At 31.7% G+C, this 22145-nt stretch overlaps 1 protein-coding gene across 3 annotated transcripts in view; it reads left to right on the plus strand.

Annotated features, from left to right (window-relative positions):
- The first annotated feature begins 13431 nt into the window (after positions 1 to 13431).
- Positions 13432 to 22145, plus strand: part of LOC107453534 (cell adhesion molecule Dscam1) — a 139220-nt gene continuing 130506 nt past the window's right edge. For all 3 annotated transcript variants that reach the window (XM_071185813.1, XM_043048070.2, XM_071185867.1), the window contains exon 1: positions 13432 to 13921. In XM_071185813.1, coding sequence (XP_071041914.1) covers positions 13840 to 13921 — 82 coding nt within the window. In that variant the 5' untranslated portion in view covers positions 13432 to 13839. The remainder of the gene's footprint in view (positions 13922 to 22145) is intronic.

The raw sequence follows: 22145 nt of genomic DNA on the forward strand, positions 1-22145 counted from the left end.
TTAAAAATAGTCAAAAATAATTATTATTGTAAGGTATATATAGCAGATATATTCAGATATTTGGTTTCATATTTTGCAATCCGGCAATCTTGTTGCGAAAATATTTGAAATCATTCTTGAAAATTTTCCCGTTCATGTAAGTTCATTTGAATTAGCTACTCGCTTTATAGATTTCGCTTCATGTCCTATTCTGCTTTTTCTTTACATTTTATTTTCTGATCTTACGTGATACTTTTACTTAATGTGTTCTATCTTATTTTTTGTAATTTTTTAGGAAAATTGTTTTTGAGTTCTCCTCACACTATTGTATTAATTTATTTTGCTTTGGCTTTATTGATACAATATTAGAAAGCACTCCTTTTCGCGGATATAATCGTTTCTTCTTCTTCTCTTTTTTAAGTTCAGAATTTTTTTTAACTTATCGACAATTTTTCTAAATTTAGAGGAATAGATAATATCCACTACATCTGAAGACCATATTTAATTTACAACCTTTTTCAGCAGTTTTCTTATAGTAGGTAGCCATACATGCATGTATTGTTATACAGTTAAACCTACATACCCCTTTAGCCCTCTTCAACTGAAAATTATCATCAAAGAATGCGAGCTTCATTTTGACAATCTACAATTGTTGGAAAGCGGAATGTGTTTATGAATAGATAAGTGCCGAAATTCTACAATTGGGGATGTGGGTAGTTGTCACTCATGGTTAATGATTAGTGATTACAGTGCTTGGAATCTTAAATCTAGGAATAAAATTCTTATCAGAAAAACAAACGAAACTGCAGTTTGTGAATCGGTAGATCTTTCGGGTGAAAATATGCCATGTTATACAGCAGAAGAAAGAGAAGACTGGCGTCGAGACACTGAAAACGACTAAGGATTTCAAATTTTAAATAATCATGAAATTGTTTCTGAAATTTTGAATGAAAATCGGAACTCCTCAGATTAAGAGGAAGAAGTACGTGATCAAGTTCAAGATCGTGGACCTTCTCATAAGAAGCGTGCAATTCATTAGATATTGAAATGAATTGCCTAGAACGTCAAAATGATGTTGATCCAATTCAGTTGATTTATTTAAAAAGAATAAGGGATATGGCTGCACAAAAAAGAGCATGTTCATTGAAACAAAAGTCTTTGCTGAATATCTTTTGCAATAGAAAATAAAGAAAAATGTGGTAAAAATCAGTAATTGACAAAAAAAAATTATAAAAAAGCCGAATTATGATAAAAATGATTCAAATTGAAAAAAAAAAGTTTAAAAAAATATATTTAAAAATTGAAAAAAAAAGTCTTAAACTCGCCAGAGCTATTTTAGATAGTACTGCCAGCCCTAAGCCTAGAAAAAGTGTGAAGGTAAGTTGGTGCATAAATAATAATCATTTAAACTTGGTTTTAAACAACTTTCCAATTATCCGAACATCTCATTATCCGAACCACGTTCGGTCCCGAGCAGTTCGGATAATCGGCGCTCTACTGTATATATATATATATATATGAGTGGTTTTCTGTAAAATCTTACGTATTGTTTGTCGCTGCTTACATTTTTTATCTTTGACTCTAAATCCGATTTGCTCCATTCGAAGCGGAATTGAAGACAATTCCTTGATTGCTTACTTTACCGAAAACTCTTGAACAAAAGGAAGATAATTTAGTCAACGGCACTAATGGTGCTGATGTTTTAGCATTGCCTCGCAACCGTGTTTATTCAGATTAATTCATTTAAATCTGTACTCGTTAAAAGAAATAAAGAAAATAAGCTTCTTTGTAACGCTTCGAATACTAATTAAATCTCAGTTTAGCACTCAACTTATTTTCATTCTTCTAAACGGAATATGATGAGTTCATTCCTTGGTCTCAGTGATATGTTTATAAGACATTAGTTAGAGCTTGGAACATTTGAATTGTCTAAAGCTTATTTTTAATGGCTACTCATTTTCATTTCCCTCATCATTGAACATTTCATTGTGTACTTTTCAAGCGCTCATTTTTCATTAGTTTAAAATTTCTTTAAAAAAATAATGTTTAATTGGATTTTGTGAAAATGGGCTAAGAATAAATTTATGATTGAGCTAAAATTATTTGAAGGGCTTTTTTATTGCGTAGGTTACTCAAATATAAATAAAATGACTTTCTTTGCAGAATAATTTTTCAGCATTTTCATTTTTAGCAATTTTTAATGACTTGTTTTCTCGACTGTCCAACTTTCAATCGAAATTGATGACATTTTTTGACTAGCGAGAGCGCTAAAATCTCCATGGCGCTCCATAACTCTGAAGATATATGCATCAATAACTTCCTGATCTCTTCTTATTGAGGTTTTTATGTTATATTTTATAACCAATGTTGAACAGCGGACCCAATTATCAGCTTACGATTTTGAAAGGTTCAATTCCGCAATTTTGAATCCAATTCAGACGACAAGGGAATTTTGGGATCAAGCATTGGGACAAACTAGTCTTCGTAGATAATTATTTAATGGAACTAACCAGTATTTGCGTTAAGTGGAGAGGAGAATCACGAAGGTCAACCCAAGGACAAGGAGATTAAACGCTTAATGATCGGTTAATTTTCAAGAAAACGGTCATAAAAGTGCCTATTTTGCCAAATACATGTATTTGATTAGTGCTGACATCCAGTTTAAAATAAACTAATTACAACAACTACCTTGAAAATATCCTGGTATTGCTATCTGGTGTGTAAAATGAGAAATAAAATGTTTTCTCGGCAAAAGATATGAATTAGTTTTATTCTTATCGCCTCGTTACTACTGAACACTCCAGCCCAGAAATTTCACGGGAGCGAGAAATAGAGGGCGAAACCTCAACCCGTCATTTTCACTGGAGCGAGACGGAAGGGGTTAAGGATATTTTTGCGTCAGCACTGTGATAGGTGCAAGTCGGGACCAGAATTTGTATCAGTCAGCCATATCTGGGATGCGATTCCATATTTGGTTCGTCACCACTGCTCTGGCTGAAGGAGCAAATTCACGTACGCGTGAGAGATGCAAACGACGTTTGCATCCTCCATTCCCACTCATCACCAATTTATAAGAAAATGGGCCAGACAGACGGTAAGGGGATTCTCACTCATGACACATCTGCTACTGACATCAGCAATATGATTGGTACAAGACGAAGCAGAATTCAAATCAACACGCTTTTGATGGGATTCAAACTTGGATCACCTCATTGGGAGTTAAGTGTTTTATCTTTTGGGACATCACATTTCCTAAAGATAATCTCTTCTCTTAATTTTACGAGATCTCTTTAAGAAGATCTCTTAAATTTCTCTACTTTGATTCTATCGTCAATCCCAATTCGAACCACTTATCCTCCCTATTGGGCATTTAGCTTTCACAAGTAGCCCTGCCTTGATTTGAGACAGTTAAGGAAGAATGAATTATTTCTTGAATAGTTAGGAAGACACAAATGAAAGAATCTCCAATCATCCAGTAAAAGGGAAAGAAATATTTTAACAGCAATTTTTTGTTTGACTAATAAATATTTTGAAGTCAGCATAAAAATTTATATTTGTAAAACATGAAAATTTCCTACCCTAAAAAACTTTCTATAGTGTAAAAAGAGAAATGTCTAGAATGCAATTCCAAAAATATTTGAAAAAAAAAAAGAAAAGATGGGCTATCGGATTTGTTGGAAAATTTGAAAAGAAAAAAAAAATGGCAAGAAGATCGAATCACACACATTCCTTTACGTAACTTTCCTTTTCTCAAGTATTGATTCGAATAGCAGAGCTAAAAGTAGCTTCGTAGCTCCGTCAAGGGGGCAGTGGGGAAAACGTATCCTCAAATCCTCCTGCCATGAGAAAAAAAAATTCTGAGTTTTCTTGAAGCGCCAGTGCTTTTTTTCACTTAAGTTATGCAACAAAAACTCTTTAAGTTAAGCTGGTCTTTTGAGCTTTTTGAATACAAACTTCCGGTTTAAAGTTTCAAGTTAAGAATTGAATTATTCCATGGGAAAAAAATAAGTAAATTTTACACTTCAGTACTTAAATGCTTTTAAATAGTTTTTGGAGTGTAACTACTTGCTTTAATACCTTTAAGAATTGTCGCAGAAAGCAGAATTTCCTAGAAATGCACATTGCTTCTAAAAACTAGTTTGAATGTATTGTTCGTTACTATAGGGTCCTACAAAGTGACCAAAATAAAAAATGCTTGACAAAACTGTGGGGGTGAAAAGTTACATCCATGTCCATTGGAAAAGGGAGCTGGTCATGTGCAATAAGTTTAACTGCGTAATAAGAATATTTTTAGGTCATTGTAAACTGTATTAAATAATTTTATAATGCATAATTTTTAACCGCTTCTGATCAGTTAAACCAAATTTGATTTCATTTTCATATTATTTCTAGCTGCTGGCAGGTCTGAAAAGAATACTGCATGAAAAAATATATGACACAAATGAGAAAATCACTTGTATCACAAAATATAATTTTTATCCGCTTCTGATCAGTTAAACCTAATTCGTGTTCCTCTTTATATTATTTCTAGCTGTTCGCAAGTCTTAAAAGAATACTCCATGAAAAAATATACCACACAAATGAATAATTAAACCTAATTCGAATACCTCTTTATATTATTTCTAGCTGTTCGCACGTCTGAAATGAATATTCTATAAAAAAATATATGACACAAATGATAAAATCACTGGTATCATGAAATATAATTTTTATCCGCTTCTGATCAGTTAAGCCTAATTCGAATACCACTTTATATTATTTCTAGCTGTTCTCAAGTCTGAAAAAAATACTCCATGAAAGAATATATGACACAAATGAATAAATAAACCTAATTCGAATACCTCTTTATATTATTTCTAGTTGTTCGCAAGTCTGAAAAGAGTACTCCACGAAAAAAATGACATTTTAATCATGGGTTACGACTAATCGTTCTTCAAGATGAACACTGAAATACTATATAAATTTGGAATTTACCAATACAAATTTAAGAGATCATCGTAAATAAAGTTGAGTTTTAAAAACAAAGCATTTTTTTCAGTAGTTAGTCTCCATATGTTTGACAAATGTGTTTTTTTAGAACCAAATGCGCATGATCTCATTTTAACTAAAATAGTCTTACTAAAGATTTAAATATAATTTACGCGCATATTTATTTGATTGACATTTTCTGATATTCACCTGATATTTTCACAAAAAAATAATTACGCATTTTATATAAAATAATTCCTTTTAAATATCTTCTAAAAAATAATCTCTAAAAAAAATCATAGAAGTTGTAACAACTTAACCATGGAAAATAACTCTGAGCATCTTTGAAGCTCTTATTTCAATAGTGGGCTAACTTCATTAAAGAAAAAAAGGAAGGACATCTCATCATTTTTGCGTTCGTAAAAGCAATTTCAATTATTTTTTTAGCTCGTTCAAGTCTAGTTTATTTCTTCAGTCTACCAGACGTTACTACGTATGCTGGACAAGAAGAGAATACTAGACAATAATAATGAAATGCTTGAACTTTTGGTTCTGATCTGAAAATAAACAAATATGGAGTTGTCCCACTATTCAAATTAAGGTACGCAAATAGTTTTTCTAGTTGTTTTCATCGCTAAATTAATCACTGTCTCGACCACATGATCCAGTAAGCATTAATCATTCTTTTAATTTTAATTGCTGCTTCTAAACCTTTTTTAAATATGCTAATGTGACCACATAAAAAACATATTAGAGTTTAGAACAAAGAAAAAAAATAGAAAAACAGCATTTAAAATCACCTTAGTGGAAGAAAAGTTTTTCAGGCAGCGCATCGCATGTTATGTAAATAATGTATTTTATTTTTGGTTTAAATAAGTTACAGTCTCATTTAAGTAGACTAAGATTTCTTTTCTTGTGGTTTGAAATATTGTCTTAATATTTTTAATTTGATTTAAACGTATTTTCATGCTTTAGTACATGCGTTTTAGCACTCGAAAGAAGAAATTTACTTTATAACTAAAAAAGTTGGAAAGAATCAATGTGGCTACTCCTATTTATTTTTTGAGTGTATATGTAAGAAATTTATGTTTAAAAATATGGTAAAACACAATTTGTTACAGACATAGTAAAGGTTCGATCAATAAAATCGGTTGAGTTTTTTTTTCGATTCTGTTAACAAAAATGTCTGCTTGATTGCAACATTATGACTTTTTAAAGTAGTATAAGTAAATCTTTTTTTGTTCAGGTAATTGTGTTTCCTTGTTTTATCAATGATAATAATTATATAGTTTGTTATAATTTTTATCACTGATTGTAGCGTTATAAAAGAGCTATAATTTTTATATTCATTCAATATTTATCGTTTATTTGTTCAGTATTTCTTTGGGGAGAGGGGTAATGATATATTTCATTTTTGCGAAAATTAGCTCTTTGAAAAAAATCGTTATATCCACATTATTTGCTTAGACGAGGCTTAAAACAAGATATTTGAAACTTGAATCATAAAAAAAAATTTAAAAAAAATAAAAACTCATATTTTTTCAACTTTTTTTTATTTTAATTTAAAATTAATATTAAATCAGAATTATTAATTTGCTGATCAGACCAAATCATTTGCTTATATTGATCATCTACTTAAATCATTGCAGCATTATTTGCTTAGACGAGGCTTAAAACAAGAGATTTGAAACTTGAATCATAAAGAAAAAGTTTTAAAAAAAAGAAAAGAAAAACTTATTTTAAGTTTTAAAAAAAAGAAAAGAAAAACTTATTTTTTTCAACTTTTTTTTATTTTAATTTAAAATTAATATTAAATCAAAATTATTAATTTGCAGATCAGACCAAATCATTTGCTTAGATTCATCATTTACTTAAATCATTGCAGCATTATTTGCTTAGACGAGGCTTAAAACAAGAGATTTGAAACTTGAATCATAAAAAAAAGTTTAAAAAAAAAAGAAGAGAAAAACTTTTTTTTCAGCTTTTTTTTTATTTTGATTTAAAATTAATATTAAATCAAAATTATTAATCTGCAGATCAGACCAAATCAAACTCTCGGAGGAGACTTTTCATTTTTTATTTCCTCTCGATTCGCAATTTAATTTAATTTATCCAACGTTATATCTTTTTATTCGTTAAATCCATCTGTAATTGTTAGTCACCTAATATCCTTCCAATATTCTAGAGTGAGTCATGTTCTAGGACTCGGGGAACCCTATCCGAACATTCCAAAGAAAATGAGATTATCATTCGTTGAAAAAAATAATTACAAATAATTTTTCCAGAGATATGTCAAGTAGAAAAATCGTTAACTCTCTTTTATCGCTGGCATTTTATGATCGCTAAAAGGAATAAATATTCGGGTTTTTTCTTTCAAATACAGCCAGACCTCTATTTAACGAAGTCGCTAAAACCCCGTAAAAAATTTGTTACTTGGAAAATTCGTTAAATAAAAAAATACCATTTCAAACACTCAAACAACACAAAACAGGTTTTAAATTCATAAATACTAGACACAATTAAAATAGCAATTAATACATCTTTATCTTGTAAATTATTATCCTCTATCGAATTTTTTCAAATGGTTTTAATATTTTATCATATGGAAGATTGGTGATTTCTAATCTCCTTCGTCTTCCTCACAATTTATGGCTGTATTGTTTCTAGTTTTCCCACTGTCCAAAATATCCGAGTCAGTTAATGTTTCTGAGGTTGCAGCTTCAGAATCAATAAAAAAGAAAATCATTAATCATCTTTAATTTCGTTATTCTCTCTTAGCTGTACCTACATTTTTTTTTCAAGTTCTTCTAAATGAATATCATCCTCGTCCTGCACGCAGAATAAGAAGTCAGCTTCAGAAAAACTGTTACAAATAGTATGATCTGTAACATCATAGTTCCATGCATTAGAAATTTCTGTTATGCTTTCTGGTAAATTGATTTTTGGCATGGATTCCTGTATGAAGTACGAACAAAACGGAAAAAGGATTTTACAGCTTTCTCTAAAAGTTAGGTAGCTCCAAAAAATCAATTCAAGGTCATTTCCCCCATGAGATGCGTTGACAAGTTTGAAATGTTCAGAAATAATTTGTGAAATAGGGAAAGTAGATTGTAAAGAAAAGTTCGTTAAATAGAAAATTCACTTCGCTATTTGGAAGTTATTTTACGAAGAAATTTCAAAAATGTTCCAGATTCCTCGAAAAAAATCACAAAATAGACAAATTCGAGAAATGGAAGTTTGTTAAATTGAAGTCCGACTGTATTAAAAATTTCTTCTTTATTTTAGTACTACTTTTTTAATATCATTTGAACACTTTTAATTGCCGGTAAGAATAGGAGCAATTCATTAAAAATCATGAAAAATTGTAACAGAATGTTCAGTTTTTCTTTTCTTTTTGGGGGGAATTATTTTCATTTATTTGCTCCCTATTTTTTCTCACTTTAGACAGTGCCTGCTACATAAACTATCAAATATTATATAAAATTCCAGGTGATCACCTCTATATTCCTTAAGCTTCAAACAATGAGATATATTAAAATAGAGAACCCTATGTTTTCCTTTCAAGGTCAGACAAAAACACACGAATAAAATAAAAGCAATAATATTTTCAGATATTTTTTAATATTTTATAGCCGTTGTTGAACAGCTGATCCAATTTTTGGGTTTAAGACTACTAATGTTCAACTCGGTAGCCTTGTAATTTTGAGCCCAATCCAGACGACAAGGGAACTCTTGGATCAAGTAGTGGGAGAAATTTGCTTTAACGGTGGACTTTTTGAAGAAACTAACCCGCTTTTTCGTTACATGGAGAGGACGGCAACGAGAACCTCCCTCGGTAAGCCTGACGGCAAGGGGACTCTCACCCATGATCCGTCTACCACTGAGGATATTTTACGACAGCATTGCGGTCGGTGCAAGCTGGATGCTGAATTCGTATCGAACAGCCATCGCTGGGGACCGAAATTGGTTAAGCTCATTTGAAGACGAACGCTCTATCCTCTGAGCTATCGCGCCTCTTTTAGTTTTATCAGAAATAAAACGAAAGAAAGTAGCACACGCTACTATATCAAAAATCTGGGGTTACCTATAATGATGAAAGTCTATTTTATATGTTTTGGTTCCAGATCTGAACCAAACTAAACAAATAGAATAAAAGCACATATAATTTTTAGTTTTGTTAAAACTAAAACGAAAGAAATTGGCACATACTACTATTAAAAAACTTGGGAAGGTATTTCAGATGTGATAAGTAAAAATTATTTTTTTCATTCTTTTGTCAACTTGAAAAACAAAGTTTTATAATGCCTTTTGTTTTCTTTTAATTTTTTCATATTTTTTGTTTCCTTGCTCGGCAAAAGTCAAGGATTCGATTAACGATGACATGAAAATAAATTTAGCTTGTACGCTTATGAAATGATTGTAACTAATATGATCACCAGACATTAGAGCTCCGGTTAAATTTTAAATATTTGGAAAGTGGTTGAAATTTTCATTCTCAACAATTTCTCTCAGGCCGTAATCTAATTATAGATTCTGTAAGTAGGGGTCATAAAACAATCGAAATTTGCTTTGTCATCGGAGATATTCATTATGGACACAAAGCTAATGGGTAGGTTTGAGCTCTCCATTTATTTGAAAAGTGGTAAGAATTTCAGCGGACAACAAATTGCAATTGCTGATTAAAGCAATAAATTCTGCTTATTGATGACAGGAAATGGTTGAAAAAGTGATGTCATCAACTGCTAATATTATGTTTTAATTTTAATGAGGAAATTAGTTATAAAGAGGGCAGTTGTTCTGGTTGTAGTTCATTTACATCGCTCTAGAGCTGCTCAATGGGCTATTGGCGACGGTCTGGGAAACATCCCTGAGGATGATCCGACGACATGCCATCACAATTTTGATCCTCTGCAGAAGGGATGGTACCCCCGCTTCGGTATCCCGACGATCTGCACGCGAAGTCGAGCACTTAATGGTAAAACAGTTTAACGAGAATCAATATCGCACACCCTCGGTTCTTACGCAGACTAATCCAAGTGGTCACCCACCCGCACACTGACCGCAGCCAGTGATGCTTGACTTCGCTCATCTGCTGGGAATCGTTTCTTAACCATCAGTCCACTGTTGGACTTATAAAGAGGGCAGAACTCTTATTGACTTAAAATTACTTTTGGTGGTAAAATAATGACGAAGCATGTTTGCAGCTGTCAGGAAGTAATGGGAACTTATTTTGCTAGACATCACAAATTTCCTAAACAAATATGATGACTCCAAGGATTTTACGTGACAAGACGAATAAGTTTTCGAATAAATTGGCGAAAAACTCAGGCTATATGGGTCAAAAGTTAATTGAAATTTGCATTATCATCTGTAACAGTGTGATTTTTGATTAACTGCATATTGCTGTTAGTGATAATATATCACTTAATTCTGTTTATAGCGGTAAAAAAACCCATCGAAATTAGAACTTTCATCAGACACAAAGTTACAGTGAATACTAATAAACTCGAGTTAGTAGAAAAAATTATAGGGATTTTGGTTGTTAAGAGTCATGTGTAGTGATCATATGGAAATAGGTTCTGCTTCTAGTAATCAGGAAATGATCAGGTAAATAGATTTAGTAAAGGTTTGCGTACTCTAAATAGTAAAAAAAAATAACAAAACTTAAATTGTACGACTACAACTTCAAAGAATAGAAAACTAGTTAATAAATTATAGTAATTAAATAACATCCTTCTAAAATTAAAATTAACTGCTGTTTTGGTCATCCCTTAAAATCCATTGAAGTAAAAGAAATGAGGTCATTCATAAGCCTTTAGCTTCAAAAATAATTCATTTTAAATAAATTTTAAGACAAAAATAATGTCTAAAAACTCTTTTTCTTCTCTGCGTAGGTTTTCCATTAACAAAAGAAATTTCAGAAACGTCTGAAAGCATCTTACTGGTTTCTCTATATTCAGCCCACATATGATGGGGGAAGGATAGTCAAAGGAATGCGAGATGAGAAGAGATGAGCGTGAAAGGACTCTTTTCGATTTTTTTCCCAAAAAAAGTAGCTAAAAGTAGGGAAAAAATCTGAGATAAAAATGAAACTGTTTTGAAGAGGAATGTCAACTTATATTCAATATGCTTAGAAGGATTCTTATCAGAACTGAACACGCATAACCAAAGGCCATTTTGTAGCAGTGTGTCACGTGCAAAAGCGGAAGCATGAAAGTAAAAGGAATGCTGGGAAAAATGCCACATCGTCATCATATGAGGATTGTGACTGATGTACATTGAAGTCTGGCAAGAAAATCTCAAATAGATTTATTTTTTGGGAGGGATCTTATTGCGGCAAAGTTTTATTTTTTGTAGAAGTCGTAAGCCCTTATATTGAAGCTTGTAGTTTTAACTATACAAAATACTTTAATTTTACATTTAACAATTCTTATTTTATTTTATTTTATAATCGTCGTTGAACAGCAGACCCAATCTTCTGGTTTAAGACTATTAATGTTCAACTCCGTAGTCTTTCAATTTTGAACCCAATCCAGAAGACAAAGGAACTCCCGGTATTGGGAGAAATTTGCTATCGTGGAACACTTTTTTGATGGATCATGACGTTACATGGAGAAGAAAACCTCGGAACTCTAACCCATGATCCGCCTACCACTGAGGATATTTTACGCCACCACTGCGGTCGGTGCGAGCCGGGTGCGGAATTCATATCGACCAGCCATCGCTGAGATTCGAACCCGGTTCGTCTTATTTGAAAGCGAACGCTCTATTCCCTGAGTCGCCACAACTCTTACAATGATTATTGATGAAAATCACAGTCAAATAGGTTCATAAATATCATAATTTAATGATTTGCAGATCAATTCGGTGAACTATATCAACTGGTCTCCAAATTATTGCATTGAACTCGTCAATTATTAATAATTCTGCTTTCTATCAGACCAAGTCTGAATTGCAGTTTACTTGTCACAAAAAGCCTTATTTTCAGATTTTTCAGAATTTTCGAAAATCCTTTATACAAAATTGCAGCTTAATAGATATAAAGAAGGTATAAGGAATGTCGTTGTAATCCTGTTGTATTTTTTTAAATAGATATAAACTATTAATATATCGATTGAATCTGACTGTTTTTAGGTCGAACAGTTTAACTCAAACAGACCATCGAAACTTAGCTACCCGGTCTTACACTATTTACTCATAATATTGTGCATGCCACTCAAAATAACCATTGGTTTCATCAAATGTAGAAATTATGTAGCATTCATGTTTTCTGGGGGATTATGATAAATGAATCAAAGGTTTGATAATAACCGTATTTTGATGGTGGGAACAAAACACCTGAGATGTTTTCGATTTCATACAATGAATTAGACAGAGTCTGAAGTTTATTCTGTTCTAAAAGTTCATTAAAATTATACTATGTCTATTGTAAATATTATTTCTTAAAAATATTTAATTTCAATTTTAAATTTTAAAAAGGGTGACAAAGCGATGTGTTTGTGCTAGTCTGATTCCTTCTGATTCTTAAAAATTATTATTATTATATATTTTAATAACGGCACTGAACTTTCGTTCTTTGCTTTAGAAGATGCCGAAAGTGTTGCTCATTTATCGTTACCCAGTGGGCACCTGTGAACCAAAGTCACGGAGGCGAGCAACATTACCCACGCCACAAATACCCGTTCATAGGGTGGGCCACATTCATACATTCACACATCAGAAGACAACGCAGAGAGAGCGAAACATCCATGCCTAGAGCGGGATTCGAACCCCCAGCCATTGGTTTCTCAGTCAGGCACGCTAACCACTCGGCCACCTGGCTGGTCTTAAAATTTATTTATTTATTTCTTTGTGATTATAAAGCTGGATTCTATCTAATCCATGGAGATGATCTGGTCGCCAAAAGCGTGCGGATATGAAAAACCTAGAACAGCACCCATTTTGTAAATGGATTATAAATAACACTAGCTTTTATTATTCGTAGGTGAATTTGAAGAATTCTAATTTTCGAAATTGATTTATTATGCTTAAAAATGTTTTTTTTTTTAAAAAAAAGCCTTTTTCAGTTCTAATTATTCTAAAACACAGATGTGTTTCAGATTAAAATAAAGTAGTATGACATGTCAGTATCATTCGGCGTTGCGTTGAAATAATGGTATGCTCAAAATTTGAATCACAAAGCGTTATTTTGCTGAAACATTTGAAACAAACTAATTATAACTTTAATTAAACATTTAGACGGTTCCTTCCGCCAAAGCAAATACCATCGCCCCTGCATTCGTTTTCAATTAACTTTTATCTCGGCGGATAATAAAGCATCCGTCTTCGCGCCGGAACTGTTACCGAGCTTAGAAAACAGGAGCTAACTAAAGTTAAATAAAAGTTCTTCACCCGTTTGAAAGTCGGATTTTCCACACCTCTGCGGAAGGGAACAGAGCGCATGCGCCCCCCATCTCTTCGAGTGCCCTCAGTTTTTGGGACTTCAGTTGCTTCCTCATCTTCCAAGGGGGCGAAGTGCCAAGTTTTCTTTCCCGCCAAACACACCGCTTCGTCGCACAAAGAACCATTTTCTCTTATCTCACGTGTTAGTCTTCCTAACTTGTTGCATACACTTGGCGCAATTTATTTTTTTTTCGCCAAAAAAATTACACGAAACAATTAAAGAAAAATTAATTATTAATACAAAAGTATATAAAAAAAAGTTGGATTTCTATCAGTGGATTTTTTTTTATTATTGTTCATTAAATACTGATAAAAAAAATTAGTTTTTGGATAAATAAATGTGAAAAAACATCAGTCATACTGATTATGTACTGTAACTTCAAAAAGTGAACACATTTCCTGCGAAGTGATGAATATTTTTATTGTGTGAATACCAAGTAATTGTGGATTATGGTTTTTTCAAATATTATGTGGATAAAGATTGTTGTTTGTGCTTGCAGTTTAACAGTTATACTTTGTCGGAATTTTAACGGTAAGATTCTTTATATGCTTTGTAATGCGTAGATAGAAATTGGACTATTCTAGTTAAAACAGATATAGAGAGTAAATAGTTATGCTCTTTAATTGAGGAAATATATTGGGATTGCGAACTTTAAACGGATTTCTGAAGCTGTTTTAGTTAAAAATGTACAAAGATAATATCAATCAAATAATATAATATTTTGCGTTTTTTTTACAAAATATTGCGAAAGAATTCTTAGATTTATGCTCTGGAAAACGAGAGTATATGTATCATGCACACACTGTCCATCATTAGTCAACACATTTTATATTTTCACATTTCGTTCCTGTATTTAAATAAATGTATCTAGTTCTAAACATTAATATTTGTCATGTTTCTGACAACTTGTTAAAGAAAAAATTACCTATAAAGTAGTTTTTCCTTTTAACATGATAATAATTGATTGCAGTAACACATTATTGTTCCATGTTCCCTGCCATATCCAAGAAAAAGATATATAGGCAAGAAAAAGAGTGAAAAATAACTACAATATTTATATAAGTGAAAATCAGTTATAATATTAAAGTTGAAAATCGGACACAACACACAATACCGAAAATCTACGGGAAATTTATGCAATAATTGGGCATTTTTCATATGGTACTCCGTATCGTGTAGTGAGCTAAAACAAAATGTTAACTCTCTGAATAACTTTTGATCAAATGATCGGAATTTTAACACAAGAACTCAATCTTATTAGTCTGAAGGTCTTACCTTAAAATGATAATTAATTAGAACCATCTGTATATTAAGTTCTAAATAGTGAAAGTACAAAAATGTACTTTCTTTGAGTACTTTCTTGAGTTGGAGGTAGCCGCTGTCTAGAAAACATTGCCAAAATATTGCTGACAATTTCACTTTATTGTATTTCGCTGTATTTCTAGAAATTTAGTGAGTGAAATAATTTTTGTACAGGATTATAAAATTTGCTTATCCGAAGATAATTCCATTCTGAAAGAGCAATTTTACTAGCTATTTATTTTTCTATAACATTTTTTAATAATAGTTGGAAAAATTGAATTGCAAGATTAGTTTTTTAAGTATGTAATTTTAAATGACTGGATAAACAATTTGAACGAAATCGGTTCAATAGTTTCTGAGTCAACAAAATTTACGAAGTCGTGTACACAAATTTAAATTTCTCGAGAACTATTCTACTGATTTCGTTCAAGTTTTGTAATTTGTCATTTAAATTTACTTGAGTTAAAATATTGTAAATAGTTAGATTTATTAAACAAAAAAATGTAAAAAATAAAAAAAATACTTGAAATTTATTTTTTACGTGGTATTATCTCGGGATGAATGAATTTTAAACTTGTTTTCGAAAAGTTTTTGATTCGCTCGATAAGTTATCGAGATAGCGAAGTTCAGAAAATCTGGAATTAACACTCAGGTGTCCAAACTTTCCATCGCTCACCTGCCTAAACTATTGGGATAACAATTTCGAGATTGCTGCTGCCATTTAAATATTGGAGGTCAAAAAGCTGAATATGCCAAAAAAGGTATGATTATTCAGAGAAAGTAGGTTTTCGTCTCTAATTACGTAAATTAAAATATTGTAAGCATCTGTATATTTAAGATTAGGCCCTCTGACCATTAAGTTTGAGTAAGTAAATCCCCCATCAGATCAAAAGTTTTTTGTACATTTCTTTTTTTTTGCCCTCTGTACACAATGCCAAATCATATACAAGTAAAGTATGTATGATTATTTAATACATTTCATTTGTATTATTCTGAAATATTATTAATACTATTAATTAGTATTTTCATAAGGCAGCAAGCATATTTGCATTTTATTTATTCTCGTTTTTAATAAAAATGCATATACTTATGTAATCGTCTTATATTTTACTGGGGAACAATTTCTTCCCCTTCATTTATACAAATTCTTGATCTTGTCCAACTCGAATGTGGGTATTTTAAATCTAAAAATTAGTTTTGTTCAAAAAGCTGCAATTTTTTAACAGATATTTTTAGTCTATTTTCCTTTTTTTTTTTGAAATGTACAAGTTTAACAGCGTTATATATAACAAGTTGGTAACGTAAATGTTGAAGCGAACTCTTAAGAGAGTTAGAGCAGAACATCCAGAATGAAATTCTATAGGAAATGTCATCGAACGCTGCAAGGGGAGCTTCCCTATTATATGCCCTGTTCAGAAGAAAACGAAGAAGCAGTTCATAGGGAAGCACCCGCAGCGGCTTATGACAAAATTTCCAGGTATGGGTTCCCAGATAATTTTAATTCTAATAATTTGTCTTAACTTCACTATAAATTTTCGCACCATTTAAGCTCAAGTTTTTACTTGCACATTTCGACCAAAAAATATACTAAAAGAATGTTAAAAATAGCTTGGGTATTCAGATTTTATAAAAAACAAAATTACAGTCTTTAATATAATCATCATGACAAACTTAAATGATAATTCTGTTAAAAATTTACAAGTTTGTGCCTCTCGTTTCATACTGGTATTTTATATCGTCACAAAAATCATAAAGAATGATTTAAAAATGAAATTTTCTAACGAAAAGACATCGAAAAATAAATAGTTGAAAAATGGAAGATCTTGTATACAGTTTAATGCTCTGAGGTAATTAATTCAAGGGGCTTCCAATTCAACTCTCTAACAGAAAATATCAATCATACTATTAAAATATCCAATCAATCAGGCTTAGGTAAAATTTGCATGTTTGTTTTTCATAAAGAATTTGAATAACTGCTTAAAGAAAATGCATTTTTTCTTTCGCAGTGACGGAGTAGTTCTTTTCAAACGAAGTGAGAAGCAAAAATAAATAAATAAAAATAATGCACTTTTCTCTCGGTGTTATTTTATACTTTTTATGTTACATTTGTTATTGTGTACATTACTTACATTTTCTAGACAGCGTATACACTTACAAAAATTTGTAAGTGCATATGTTACAAGTAGTTAAAATAACAATCTTTAGAAATTTATGCAATTGATAATAACCATATGTAAATTAAAAATATTTGTAAGTAGATTAAACGTATCAAATAATCTATTTAACAGGCTTACAAAACTTATTTAAATACCTCTGAACTGGTACTTGCTAATGCAGATTGCATTTTTGGGTAAAATTACTTTTTAAGAACAAAAAGTACATAAAGAAATATCATTTACTTATTTCTCATTAGTTACAAAAATAACTGTTTGCCTAAAATATGAAGAAAAAAATTTAGATTTTCAAATAGTGACTACAAATTTATTTAGATACTAGATTCAACTAGATTCAGAAAAGAATGAGACTAACAATTAAATCGATTAAACATAAAATAATTCAACAATTAATTTAATATTTTTTCATAAAAATATTTTTTTCGTCAGCAAAATGACTAAAATTTCCACACAATACATTCAGAATTTTATTGATATATCTTTAAAACTCAATCGTGATTGATTAGAAAGACTCTGAAAATCACATTCGTCATTTTAAATTTCATGATGTCTTAAAATTACTTTAACACAATGTCAAACTATATATCTATTTCATTAAAAATATCTATAAGCTATTATTAACTTATATCCATATAGCTAAATATCTATTTAATCAAGTTAAGTATCTATAATTTAATAATTTTTAATTGATCATATCTAGATCAAATAGCTTTTTCTACATACGAATGGTGCATTTGTATTTGTGCTATAACTTTGAAAATGTCATTGAAAATATTTTATTTTTTTTATTTTTTTTAAGTTTTAATGTAAATAAGAATATTTTAAAAATTAATTTTGCAATTTACCACTCGACAACTTACATTTTATGTCCAAAAACAGTTTCTTCGTCAGTCATTTTAAGTTTTAATGTTAATAAGAATATTTTAGAAATTAATTTTGCTATTTACCACTCGACAACTTAAATTTTATGTCCATAAACAGTTTCTTTGTCAGTCATTTTAAGTTTTAATGTTAATAAGAATATTTTAGAAATTAATTTTGCAATTTACCACTCGACAACTTACATTTTATGTCCATAAACAGTTTCTTTGTAAGTCATTTTAAGTTTTAATGTAAATAAGAATATTTTAGAAATTAATTTTGCAATTTACCACAAGGCAACTTACATGTTATGTCCATAAACAGTTTCTTTGTCAGTGATTTCTTATAATCGAAACGATGCCATATACGTATCATTCAAGTTGCAATTTTCTCGCCTAAAAATATTCGAAAAATAGGATGAGTAATAAAAAAAAAAACTCAAAACTTCACAACAATACTACCCGTACACCGTACGCGATGATTTGATTTCAATTTGTAGTAGGAAGTGAGGATTTCACGCGGTGATGTACCCGATTCAGGTGGTGCCAATAAATGTGGTTGGCGAAAGTTGTCTTAAGATCAGTTGCTGATGGATAAATAACGTGATAGGTATTGGCGTTAAAGTCTGCCATTTCATATATAGCGAGGTAGGCTTCTAACTCCGTTTACCCAATACCTTCCTTTTTTTCCTCTATTTGTAGGATCCAACAATATTGACGTTCCAATTAAGCTTTTAATATATAGTACTTAGTACTCAATTCTGAGATTTTCCAGCGACCACAAAGGCATTTATTTTTCTAAATAGAAAAATAAATATTCATTCATTGTTTTGTTAACTATTCTGTAAAAAGCCATGCATTCAAGAAGCACCACATTTTCACCTCAATATTTCATGCATAATAAGAATAATCATCATAAGCTTCCGTTCATGTATTTCTCCTTAAAACGAAATGACCTCCCTGTCGAAAATTTGAGACCACTTTATCAGTATTCCTTTGTCAAAACAAGTGAGTGTTTATAAGACTATTTAGGTAATTTCGAAACCAACTTTCTGAAACAGGAATAGCCAACTACCTTTTTAATCCTCGATTCCTAAAATAGGACAATTTTTCATTTCCACCTAAAACTGGAGACCCTAAAAAGGTACTTACGTAGCGTTCACGTAACTACGTGTAATGCAACCAGGTGATTCCCATTGCAGATATATAATTTAAACCTAGTGTAGTTAAGCCCAGAGTTAGTTAAACTCAGTTGCAGCTGAGTTGTTTTTCTTCAAATCACATCTGAACCATAGAATATGAACTTAATAATTTATCTAGTGGTGCCATCTTGCGTGAAAGATGGAGAGGACTGAAATTTGTCTTCCTGTGATGAATTAAATTGCGAAATTATCATATATGCCAGCTCGAGAATGTTGCGTGTTCATGTATGCAAGTTTTCCAATTGAGAATAAAATTAATCGAAAATTACTCAATGGTTTAGAGAGATTGATAAAAATTTTTTTTTGCCTTTCTCGAGAGTAGAACTTCGAACAAAATGAAATCCCGAAAACTCTGAGCTAAAGTGAAAACTTGGTTTCAAGAGAATATAAGGCTCCAAAATACGTTAGCCATAGAAAATGGTTAAAAAGTATAAAGAAAGTGGTTAAAGGTATAAATAAAGTGGTCAAAGGTATAAAGGACGTGGTTAAAGGTATAAAGAACGAGATTAAAAGCATAAAGAAAGTGGTTAAAGGTATAAAGAAAGTGATTAAAGGTAGAGAGAAAGTGGTTAAACGTATAAAGAACGCGGTTAAAGGTACAAAGAAAGTGGTTAAAGGTATAAAGAAAGTGGTTAAAAGAATAAAGAAAGCAGTTGAAAGTATTTATTTTAGGTGAACTATTGCTGAGTATTCAAAATAATTTTCTTTACTAAGCGTTTTTCGTATCTTGATAGAAAATAGCACTATTTAAAAATGTATGCATTTTTTATAAAATTATGATACACAGAAAGGAGTGGCAAACGAGTATAAGAAACTATAATTCGTAAAATAGATCTGTGGAACAGGTAAACGTACACATATTTAGGTAAAAACATAATTCATAAGCATAATCGATTAAATGTATTAGAGAAAAAACAACATCCGAAATTAGAATTTGTCACTTTGTTATACCAATTTAAGATTGTCAGTTAAAAAATGTGAAAAATGTTAATAAATAAAATTTCAAGAAAAATAACATAAGGTCTTTCTTAAATGACGACACTTTTTTTTAGCATTTATTTAATGTTTATAACACACATTATTCACATTCTTTAAGAGGTTTCAATGAAAACTGCTAAAACCTCTTACCATTCTTTCCTTAAAAAAGGAAAAGAAAGAAAAAAGCATGTGGAACGAAACTTCAAGTTTACGCATTTTAAAAAAAAAGAATGAGAAGAAAAAAAATTCAAGATCCTCAGGTTAGGAAATTTTAATTATGGGCGCGTATAAAACTTTTGACAGCGAAAAATTGTAAGAGTTTCTCTCGCCAAGTCAACCTTTCCTTTTCTATGGTATATATATTAGTGTATCAAATGGTGTAAGCGAGAGCATAAATATAAAGTGTTTTTGGTGGGTGAGGGAGGGGAGGCTTTTGATGGAGGAAGTTACTGAAAAGAAACAATTTCTGCGCTGTTGACAGGCCACTTCAAAAAGCCCAAGTACGCCTTTTTGAGGCGCTAGCGAAAACTTTTAAGAGCACACTTTTCTTACTCGACGGAGTAATAACCGCAACCGTGACTGAGGAGGAAAGTAATCTTTGCTACGTAAGAAGCAGTTAATACCTCAGAAAATCTAAAGCTGTTCAACTATTTTTTTTTCCTTCTTTCTTCTCAATTCTTGTGGGGTTACAATATTAGAACCGACAAAATATTTTTTTGCGTTTATTTATTTTTATTTTTCGTGTTAGGAAAAAAAAAATTTTTTTTTGGTTCTTAGCGGAAGAAAAGACAAATACGTAAGAAGGAGCCACGATGGCTTAGGGGATAGAGTGTTCGGCGTTCCAATGTGGCGAACCGGGTTCGAATCCCAGTCGATACGACTCGCACCGATCACAGTGCTGACGTGAAATATCCTCAGTGGTAGACGGATCATGGGTTTGAGTTCTCTTGCCGTCAGGCTAACCGTGGGAGGTTCTCGTGGTCTTCCTCTCCATGCAACTCAAATACGAGTTAGCTCCATCAAAAAGTCCTCCACGAAAGCTGATTAATGATGGTCCAACATAAGAATAGAAACTTGGTTTGTGCAGGTGGAATCATCACGAATTTTCGTCATACAATCTCAGAAATCAAATGTTTGAACGATCATGGACCACCGTGATCTTAGTGTAGGAATTCGGACTGATTTATGAAGGTCAAACATGAAAAATCCCAAATTGTTTTGATGGTGTATTGCTGAGAATCAACAAGAACTCCCATTAAGTCATCATTGAAATATGGAACCATCAGGAACCTTCATGGATCATCATGATTTCTTGGTTCTACTTCTCTTGATGGTGAGGGGGAATAAAGTAGTAGTACCTTTCGTAGATGAAGGTTGACATTGTCGATAACTACTAGCCCCACATTGGTGACCTTCGGACGTGATGTGAACACGCCTATCTTGGCAAAAACGCCCACTTTGATATGAATACGCTTATCTTGACTGCAAAGCCCACTTCAATCAGAACACGCCTACTTCGATGGATAGTCCGCATTGAACAGTTGACGCTACTTGTGACTGCGACATTACCCACCTCCTCGCGCTGTTGCTACTCAGTCTCGATCACACACAATGTCGGTCAGCATACACTCGACTGCTAATGGCAACACAAGAGTAACCACGACTGGGAACTCAATACAGCTCTCACGATCAGCAAAAGTACGGTGACCTTAATACAGCTCTCCCGGCTTTTCACAAAGCAGCAATGAATCAACTAGTGGTATTCATTCATCGAATTCTATCACAGTTATAATTCTGGTGGGGGAGTACTGCAGTGTGTCTACCTGTACAGAAATACAATTCCAATTCACTAGTATATAAGACATGTTAACTCTATTCTATGGTGGGGTAACTTTTCATAGATGAAGGTTGACATGGTCGATAACTTCTCATCACACAAACTGTATGAATACATTTAAAAAATCAAGGTTAAAATTGAATAACTCATTGCTAGCCGAACATTCCGTAATCAAAGTAATGTCCCCCAGATAACATGAGAGTTACTAGATTTTGACAAGCATGCGACACTCAATGGAAATTGTGACATATTTTTGTGAAATCACCTGTGACTTCTGCGATGTAGATTTGTGTATTTAAGGCTGTTACTATGTCTGCCTTTGGTGACGTCACCTAGGTGTCAACATGAGACCACATTGAGACATTTACATGTCACGATGTGCACATATTCATGTCTCAACAT

This window comes from Parasteatoda tepidariorum, chromosome 1, assembly GCF_043381705.1.
Source record: "Parasteatoda tepidariorum isolate YZ-2023 chromosome 1, CAS_Ptep_4.0, whole genome shotgun sequence".
NCBI classification, from domain to species: Eukaryota; Metazoa; Arthropoda; class Arachnida; order Araneae; family Theridiidae; genus Parasteatoda; species Parasteatoda tepidariorum.